The sequence below is a fragment of the Chaetura pelagica genome, unplaced genomic scaffold, assembly GCF_000747805.2.
Source record: "Chaetura pelagica isolate M959 unplaced genomic scaffold, ChaPel_1.0 scaffold275, whole genome shotgun sequence".
Lineage (NCBI taxonomy): Eukaryota > Metazoa > Chordata > Aves > Apodiformes > Apodidae > Chaetura > Chaetura pelagica.
In genome coordinates this window covers 407625-417476 of record NW_009953486.1, presented here as the reverse complement: position 1 = coordinate 417476, position 9852 = coordinate 407625, and the positions used below count along the sequence as shown (strand labels likewise).

At 52.4% G+C, this 9852-nt stretch overlaps 1 protein-coding gene across 1 annotated transcript in view; it reads left to right on the top strand.

The window, feature by feature from the left end:
- The first annotated feature begins 2547 nt into the window (after nucleotides 1-2547).
- ZNF512B (zinc finger protein 512B) overlaps nucleotides 2548-9852 on the top strand; it is a 22804-nt gene continuing 15499 nt past the window's right edge. The window contains exons 1-7 of the mRNA XM_009998596.1: nucleotides 2548-2668; nucleotides 4545-4624; nucleotides 5377-5505; nucleotides 5836-6008; nucleotides 6172-6425; nucleotides 7197-7268; nucleotides 8332-8466. Coding sequence (XP_009996898.1) covers nucleotides 2548-2668; nucleotides 4545-4624; nucleotides 5377-5505; nucleotides 5836-6008; nucleotides 6172-6425; nucleotides 7197-7268; nucleotides 8332-8466 — 964 coding nt within the window. The remainder of the gene's footprint in view (nucleotides 2669-4544; nucleotides 4625-5376; nucleotides 5506-5835; nucleotides 6009-6171; nucleotides 6426-7196; nucleotides 7269-8331; nucleotides 8467-9852) is intronic.

The window sequence follows — 9852 nt, the reverse complement described above, 5'->3', positions numbered from 1 at the left end:
CGGGGCTGGGCGGCACGGTGCATCCGTAGCCCTGGGACCAGGAGGGGCATCCCAGCAGGACGCTCTGTGGTCAGGATCCACGGGTGATGTTTCCCCCCCCCACCCCGTAGCCTTCAGGATGTCCCAGGGCCCAGAGGGTCGCAGCCGTCCCTGGCTGGGTGTGGGCTCCCGCAGACCCCATCCGAGGTCATGGACAGACGTTTATACGTGGAATTATTTCCCCTTTTCCAGTTTGTGCCCAGTTTCCAGGCTGTGCCTGGCCTGCAGAGCCCAGTAGCTCCACAGGAGGAGTCGGGCTAGACCCCGGCAGGGCAGCAGGCGGCTGGGATGTTGCTGTCCCTTGTCAAACCCTGCAGAGGAGCGTGTGATTGTGCTTCAGTGCCCCATTCCCAAAGCCACAGGTGTTCTCCTCACCCTGCTCCTGGCACTGCCAGCTCGGCCCCCGCTCATCCCATTCTGGCTCCTGTGTTGACACGGACTTTTTTTTCCTGGAGCTGGAGTGAGGTGCTTTGGAAGTGCTGCTGTGAACTTCTAAAAAGAACTGCAGGCTTTGTCAGACACTGCCAGGCCTGACCTGCTCACAGCACATCCCAGCCCCACTCGCAGGCAGGACCTGCTGAGTTTCAGGCTGTTACTCAAAAATGAGTGAGAAGTTTGGACATTACAAAAAAAATAATATATGTATATGTAATGGGCTGATTTCTGCTCTCTGACTCTGGGGCAGTTCCTCTGGGATCCCTGAGGTTGTATCAGTGGCCAGGAAGCAGTTTGGCTCTCACAAAGTGATTCATAGGATTTTTATTTTTTCATTTAACCAAAAAATAAGGGGGAAAAAATTCAAATAAGTATTTGGCGTGGAAAAAGAAAAAAACATTCAAAAACCTCCTAAGCTGGCCAGAAGGAATCCCTGCGAGGGGACAGATGTCTTGAAGGGAATGAGAAGTGTCCAGCTGTGGGAGCAGGGATGATCCAAGCACCTGGAATGCACCAGTTGTTTTGGGAAGAGAGCACTAGGAGGTGATACTTGGCATTGCCCGGGGTTTGGTGGGTGCTGCTGTGGGGTGTTTGAGGGGCTGGTGTGTCCCTGGAGTATTGGGGACAGTAGCAGTGTCCACGTGGGGGAAAGTGAAGCCATAACTTAGGAAAGGTCTGCAGGGACCTCTCTCCGTGCCTGCTCCAGGGACCAGCTGTCCCTGGGAAGGAACCACTGGCAGTCAGGCTGCAGCTCCTACCCAGGTCTCCCACAGAAAGAGCCCAAATTAGCTGAATAAATGATCTCCATGTTCAGCACCAAATGCCAGAGAACCTGTTGCCAAGGCTGGAATTTCTCACTCGATCCAATTAACCTCTGTGTCCCTGCAAGCCACCTCATATGTGTCACCAGCCAAATGTGCTGGAAGCTTTTGCCAGGTCTTGGAACATCTGGGCTGTGCATGATTCACAGAGCCCACTGAGCACCTCAGAAAGGACTGTTGGACCCTCTTGTCCCATGTGTGTGATCTGGGCACACACAGGTGCTCTCCTGACGTCTGGTGTCCCTCTGGGCAGGTGGGATGAGTCTGGATGCTCAGGGCATCAACTCTGTTGAGTTAAACGGTGCTAAACGTGATCTTGTAGAAGGAATTGGAGGTGATGAGGCAAATCTGTGTTTTGAAAAACCCGTGTGTGTGTGTGTGGGAGAGAGAGAAGTGTTGAGCAAAGGGAAGACACTGCTTGGCACTTCCCTCAGTCACACTGCTGGTGTCTGGCTGAGCATCAGCATCATGTTCCCACCAAGGTCTCAAGGCCATCATGGTCCAGGGGTTCACCTCCCAAGGGCTTGTTCTCATTTTGGAAGCTTGGAGGACTCCTTTCCCCTGAGGCTGGACATGATATCTCTCAATGCAGCCCCTGTCCTGTTGGGAGGGGGTTAGGGATCCTGAAACCAAGCAGGACAGATCCAGCCACACCAGAGGCTTCATCCCAGCACCACCAAAGTGGAAGGGGGGGTCCTGCTTCCCTCTTCCATTGGGAGCAAGAGTGGGCCTTCTGTGATAATTCCTGATGTTCATTATTTATAGAGGAGCCAAATTGAATTATTAATACGGAAAATTCAGATAACATTAACAATTCTCAGTTTATAACGGTTTCCCATTAATAAGGAAAATTGGAAATTTATCACTACATCTGTTCATTAAAACTCACTATTTTTTTTTCCTCTTTTGGTGTCTTAAATGAAAGCAGAGAAATAAACGAAGAGGAAAAGCCATTTGTTCACTATTTCTCTGGGCAGACTCAGCCCATAATTTTTAATAAAGTCTTTGCTGTTACGTGAGGAGGGGAAACCAGCCTATAATGGGAGCAGCTTTTCAGCCACGTCTCCGGCGTTGCTCGACCGTGGAACAAACACCCAGGAGCACGTCCCCTTGCTTCTCTTTGTGGGACCTTTGAAGCTGCATGATAGATTTCTGGTTTCCCTCCCTCCTCAGCAGCTCTCCTTGCTTTCCAGCATGTGTTGTTCCCAGCTCCAAGGAGAGAATTTTAATGCCTTCCCTGCTTCTTCCAGAGATGGCGGATCCCTATACCTGTAAAGGTGGAAAGAAAACTGCAGGCTCCAACAAACCCACTGCCAGCAAAGAAAGCAGGACAGAGACAAGGATAAACCCCCCAGCAGAGCTGCCCAAGCTCGGTGAGTGAGGAATGGGGTTTTTCTTTCCATGGAGGTGGATGGGATGGGGGGGACAAGCCCAGGGGTTGGCTGCCAAAACAAGGGGGTGTGAGTGCATTGGGTCTGGGTGTGCTGCTCACTTTGACACCTGGCGAGGGCTCTGAGGGGTCAAAAAAAACCCCAGGCTGGGATCTGCAGAGACACAGTCCCTGGGAATGGGAAGGGGGGGATGGAGACAGCCTCTGCCTTTCCTGGGGTGTGTGTCTGGCTTAACGAGATGCGTGTCTGGCTGCCTCTTTACCGAGTAGGGAGCTGAGTGTTGCATCAAAGGGCTTAAATGAGTCCAGCCCATCTGCTGGCTCCTGTGTCGCTGCCCTGGGATGGAGGCTCATGAGCAGACCTAAGGGCTGTCACTGATGGAGAGCTGATTTCCAGGAATCTCCAGGCCCAAGGAGAATTTTTTCTCTGCTGTCTGTGGATGCTGGGCAGACCCTCTCCATGGGCACGGACAGGTTCTCACTGCCTTTCCCTTGCTGACAGCAGCCCAGATCACCCAGGTCAAAGCCCAGAGATGTCCCTCAGAGCAGGCACCCAAAATCAGCGGCCTCGTGGGGAAACACTTGAGCCCTAAAGGTATCCCAAATGCTGCTCTTCCCTGGAAGTGGTTGAGCCATAATTGCTCACAGAGGAATGTAAGTTATTGCCAAGGGCAGTGAGCTCCAGCTGTCTGCAGTGTGATCATACCTGTGTTCAGGAGAGATGTTTTCCCTATGCCACATCTTGTCAGCACCTTTCAAAGTAGAAAATCCCTTAATTTCAACCTTTCCTTCTGAGATAGGTGGGCAGAAAGTGATGAAGCAGAGTGAAGGACACTCCGTGATGAAGATACTTTGTTGCTCTGCCTGGGAAAGTGCAGGGAGTGGAAATGTCTGCCATTTTCTTGGGTTGAATAAGGCTTGATGTGGACTGGGGAGACGGGGGCCTCTTCTGCTTTCACTTTGCTGGACACAGGGGGAGGGATGTTGGAAGAGGAGATGTGATTTCTGCTTCTCCTGTCCCTGTCCTTGCTGTTCCCATCCAGCAGCAGGTCAGTGAGGGCACTGAGGAGTGCCTGGGCTGGGTGCTTTTGTGCACTTGTTTGGCACCAGATGTTCCTGAAAGTTTTGAAATCTGTGCAGTTTGTGAAAAGGAGAGGAGAGTTGTCACTGAGCATCTGCAGGAACTGGGTGTGCTGGGCTCCTGGGGAGAGCTGCCCAGAGGGATGGGGAAGTGCTGCTGTGGGATCATTTGAATCTGGAATATTTTGAAGTGTTTAGGAGAGAAATCAGAAAGCGTGGAGAAAAATAAGCTGGTAAATGCAGCTTTTGCTGCAAATCCTGGATGATGTGGTGGCTTTTCATAAAGTCCCAGCTCATGGAGTCCCACGATGTGCAAGGGAAGCTCTGCTCCACGTGCAGGGAGAGGCCCTCCCTGATGTGAGTGGGGAGGAACAGCCTGAGCACGTGGCCTGAGAGCAGCAGAGAAGGGCAGCTGTGATGCACGGATGTTCTTCACAGGCACTACAAAGAGTTTTGAATGAACCCTGCACAGTTGCTCCAGAATTAGCAGAGTTTGGGGCCAAGCTTGCAAAATCCTCTCCTTACGGCCACGAGCTGTTTTGGGGCAGGAGCCAGATGGGTAGGAGTCCAAACTGAATGGGGTGTTTTCAGGACAGCTTAGAGGCTGCCTTGCAGGGGAGGTGGGTAAATGGCTTTTTAGAGACTTTTTCTGGTAGTCCATAAAGGTCACCACCTCCTGCAGACGAAGCCTTTTGGGCCAGAGGAATTCCCAAAGGATGCTGCATGACCAAGGGAGCTTCTCTGGCATGGCGGGTGACGTGTGCTGTGTCTGCTTGCAGGAAATGCAACCAGTGACAAAACTGAAGGCAGGAAGAAAGGACGACCTAAGGCTGAGAACCAGGCTCTGAAAGACATCCCCGTAAGACCCTGTGGCTCTGCTTCCTGATGCCCTCCCTGCCTTGCTCCTTCTGCCTTCCCTTCCACGTCCTGCTGCCCCGCATGCTCCAGGCATCCCTGCTCCAGGGTTAAACCTGCCTTCCCAGTGCTTTAATCTTCAGAGCAGCCTTGTCTTGGACTTAGCAAGGTCTTGGCCCTGAATCCCTTCCATGCCAATGCCCAGCATCCCCCAGAACCCCTCCAGCTTCCCCTTGCCAGGGCCGTTCCCAGAGGAGCTGGATTTTCTCACAGCCACATCAGGTTTGGCTAATGACCTGGCAGCACCGGCGGGGGGATGATTTATTCCCTGCAGAGTTGTGTGGTTTAATCCCAGCAGGGTAGTGTGGACAACATGCAGAGCAGTTTGTCATGAGAGCCTGAGGTGATTTACTGACTGGATGAAATGGGGGGTGGTTAAATCACTCGGGCGACTTCTGGCCTGATTTATTCCCCAGCCTGGCCAGGAGCATGTGCGTGCTCTGGGAGGCACAGCAAGGTAAATTCTCAGGAGAAACCATTAGTCTGTAGAGTCTGCAGCTCCATCACACCAACCCTCACTGGAGGGAGCAGCACTGCACTGAAACACAGCCCCCTGGGGTCCCCTTTGTGGCTGCAAGGTGGGAAGGGTGGACAAGAATGATGAGAGGTCCCATGTGCCCAGTCGGATGCACTGGCTTGCACCCAGGCACACAATGCTCTTCACTCAGCTGTATCTCTTGTCTCTCCTGTTCCCAGCTCCCCCTGATGAACCAGTGGAAGGATGAATTCAAAGCCCACTCCAGGGTGAAATGTCCCAATTCAGGATGCTGGCTGGAGTTCCCCAGCATTTATGGCTTGAAGTACCACTATCAGCGCTGCCAAGGGGTAAGGAGACTGGAGGGCTGGCTGTCCTTCCCCATGGCTGGCTCTTACATTACCATCTACAGGCTAAAGTCCCTTCTCAGGCCTTAAACCCAATAAAAATACCAGGAGATTAAAATGGGGAGGGCATGGATGGGCCAGGGGCAGTGCGGTGTGTACAAGAGGGGCTGGGGTGTCTCCAGCTGAGTGTAAAGTCTGGCCTGGGGAGAGTCATGGACTGTTGGTAACTGTTTGGAGAAGCAGGAGGATATTAGACATAATTTGTGCTCAGAAGAATCCTGTCCCCTTTATGGTCTAGCATCCATGCTCACCTGTCTCTCCTGCTCCACCCAGGGTGCAATCTCAGAGAAGCTGACCTACTCGTGCTTGTACTGCGAAGCTGCCTTCACCTCCAAAACCCAGCTAGAAAAGCACCGGCTCTGGAATCACTTGGACAGGCCAGTGCCATCCAGCAAAGCAGAAAACAAAGTGCCAAAGGCCATTGGGAAGAGCAGTGGCAAGAAAAGGTACCAGGCTGTGCTGGGCTGTGTGGTGGTGGCGTAGGGATGGCTGGGAAATGGGGGAATGTGCCCGGCTCCATTCCCATGATTGGGCTGGCAAGGGGGGATAGGTATCAGGACATTTGTCTAACAGCCCCTCTTTAAACAAGCCCTCTGTGCTTTGCCCTAGAGCTGCTGAGAGTTCAGCTTGCCCCACCATCCATCCCAAACAGGCAAAGACGGACAAAGCCGTGGGCCAGGAGCACGCGGAGAACGGCGAGTGCCCGGCGGAGAGCCGGGAGGGCAGGGAGTTCCAGATCGCAGCAGCTGAGGCCACAGCAGCTGCCACCCCCACGGCCAAGTCCTGCAGTGGAAAGGACACCGTGCAGCAGGGGGGCAGCCAGGCCTCACTGCAGGAGGAAGACCCCGAGAGGATGAAGCACAGTAAGATTAGAGCCCGGGGCTACGGAGGTTTTGGAGTGCAGAGGGGGGCGACCCATGGGGAGGGAAGGGGCTCTGCTCTGGCCAGTGCTGCTGAGAGTGTCTCTCTGAATGTATCCAAGCCTTTTCTTTAACATCCTGATAATTTGCCCCCCTGGTTTCTTGCAACAGTGAGTTCCACTGAAAGTTTAAACCAGGCTGCAGTATGATACAGGCTTTTCTGTGGGATCCATAGGTTTGGAACTGGATTGAGTTCCCTGTAGCATAGCAAGCTGCCATGTCAGCCCCCCTGTCCTCGCTCAGTGTGGCAATTTAAACCAGGGTTTATTTGGTAAATGTGTTTACCTTAAATATAGGGACAGGGTGAGTAGAATGACTGTCTATTGCCACTGTGGGTCTGGCAGGCAGGGCTGTGGTTGTCCCTGTCATGGCATGAGTTTGCACTGCTGACAGCTCCACAGGGAACCACCACCAGCCACCTGAGCTGCTGAGGCTTTGGAAACTGTGGCTTTTGGAATTAGACAGAGCATGACTGCCACTGTTTGAACTGGCATGGGGTAGCACTGTTTCTCTTGGTTTTGTGGGGTGGGGACCAGCATCCTGTTGCTGTTTGGTAGGGTGGCTGCTTCATTCAACAGCCCTGTATTTCACACGGGTAAAGGCCTCCTCAAGGTGACCCACTCTTGACACAGAGTGTGTGCCTTAGGACTGCTGGAGCCCCCCTGGCAGTACAGTTATTTGACCAAATCTCTCTGTTTCTCTCTTTTGAGTCAGGAAGGAAACAGAAAACTCCTAAGAAATTTACGGGGGAGCAGCCATCCATCTCGGGGACGTTTGGACTGAAAGGTAACTCGGGTGACTTTGGTCAGCTGTAGCTGGGTTGTAGCTTCTCCCTGGGGTGTTTCTGGGAAGCCTCTTCCCCAACAGCCTTCTCAGTGGTGGGGATACATGACAGCCACCCAGATCCTGGGGATATTGTGCTGAAGGAGCTGGTGCCTTGTACCATAGTTTTGTGAAGGGAGTGAAAGGCAGGAGCAGAGCTGGCACTGATAGCAACCCTGTCTGCTTTGCTGGGGAGTCTGTCGCTGGGAAGTGAGAGGAGAGGAGAAAGGACCCAGGTATCTCCAGCTGTAACCCAAGAGTAATGAGCTGCTGACACAAGTCAGGCATGAGGAACATCATCTCCTCATCGTCCCACTGTCCTGGGATTTCATGGTGTTTCCAATGGCATCAAGAAGGGTTTCTGCTGCGTAGAGAGGCTGGGTGACACATCCATCCCTCAGACACTGTCTCCAGTGCTGGTCGCCCACGTTCAGCAGCACAAATTCAAGGGGGAAGAGACATGTTCCTGGGATGTTTTTGGAGAGGAGGCTCAGAAATTGGCTGCTGCAGCCTGACAAAGCAAGAGCGAGTGGGATTGTTGTTGTGCTCCATAAATACACCAAGCTGGGTACAAAGTAGGGAGGAAACCTGGAGCATTCCTGGCATGACAGCAACTGGATTTGGACTGGCTATGAAAAATGTTCAACCAGGGAAATAAAGACTTGTGTTTTCATGCACTGCAGGAGGCAGCACCTTCCAGTAAAAGAGGCACTCAGAGGAGGGGCACTAATTGCTTTGAAGGACTTAAACACTTAATGAAGAGCAGGCTGGATGTGGTCTCTGCCATTTCTTGGCTCCTGGGAAGACTGGGGTTGTTTTCCTTAACAAAACACCACAAGCTTCTCTTCATATTGCTTGTCATCATTATGGACCTGGTCCTACACATAAAACCTTGGCAGGTCTTCAGCCAGCTCAGTGTCCCTGGGTTAGAGGTAGAGATTTTTTTACCACCAAAGTAAGCGTTGGTGTGAGGGTATTAAATTGAGTATTGGTATGAGCACTGAATAAAATTCCTCTCTCTCCACAGGTCTTGTCAAAGCAGAGGACAAGGCAAAAGCCCATCGAGCTAAGAAGTTGGAGGGGAGCACCAACATGGAGGAGCTGAAAAAGAAACCTGCAGGAGCTGGTGTGAAGAAGGAGACAGCCATGCATCTTCCAGCAGGTGAGGCTGGTCGAGGGGAGCACAGACAGCAGCTCTGCCTGCAGCTCAGCAGCTCAGGCCCATGCTCTGCTCCAAGCCTGCATGGTCCCCACCTTCACACCGCGGTCCCCACCTCCATCCGTAGTTTGTGGTCCCCACCTGCCTCCTGGCCCAGCAGGCTGTTTACTGGGTGAGTTTTTGAGCAGGTTTCTGGGCAGAAGCAGCACAAAATCAGAAGTAGAAGCATGCAGCTCCTGCCCTTGTGAGGTAGCACAGCTGTGGGAACAGCCACTGCTCCTGAAATATTGGTTCAGCCACAGATGACATCCCCAAATGGTTACTCTACTTTTGCTTCGCTGCCAGGACAGACTGGTGCAAGAATTGGTAGCCAAATCCTGATTCCACCTGGCCTCAATGTGACCACATTTTGGGTTAGCATCTGGGATGATGGCATGTTTCTAGCATCATCTTCATTAATCCCTCCAGTGCATAACTCTGGGCATGAGTGTGTCTTCTCCAAGGTGCAGCCTACATCCTAGTGCAGGTTCCTGGCTTTCCCTGGGAGCTCTGACAGCAGGAGGAAGGCAGGATGTGTGAGATAAACACAGCTGCAATGCCTTGCACTGACTGAAAATTCAAATAAACGACTCTCTGATCTCACAGCCATGCAAAAGCAGCCAAATAAACAGACTTGGTGGATTTTATTCAGCCTGGGCTTCCCTTGCTGGAAGCCCAGTGCTGTTCTGCTGAGAACACAGCATGAGCTCTGGACCTGGGAGCAGGTTTTGGCTCCACAAGTCTCTCATTTTGGGTGGTTTTTTTTAAGCTGGTCACAACCATTCAGATAAACACAGGCCTGGAAGCACTCCTCAAGCTCCTGTGTGTCTGCTGGGAAGAGGAACCCCAGGGAGGCTTTCCAGGCACACGTCCGGATGGAGCCAGGACACTCACCTTTGTTTCACTCCTGCTGATTGTTTCATTTGGCAGGGGGCAGTTATTCCACACAGGGCAGGATGAGGTGGCCAAGGGCATCATCTCGTTTTAACTCAGAGGATGCAGGAAACCAGCGGGTTTGGAAAGATGAAGTTCTTTTTCTGTTAAATGCTGGCAGGTCAGGTAACTCCTCATCAAGTGGCCCAGTGATCCAGTTTGCTCCAGCAAAGCCTAGGCAGAGCTGCAGGTGCCTGCATGGTTTGTGCTTGGCTTGGTCCATGCCTGGGGGAGTATTTCTCTTAATGTCAGAAACAGCACCAAGTGACAACACAGAAAGTTCCACCTCAACATGAGGAACAACTTCTTTACTGTGAGGGTGACAGAGCCCTGAGAGGTTGTGGAGTCTCCTTCTCTGGAGACTTTCAACACCCACCTGGATGTGTTCCTGTGTGACCTGCCCTAGGTATTCCTGCT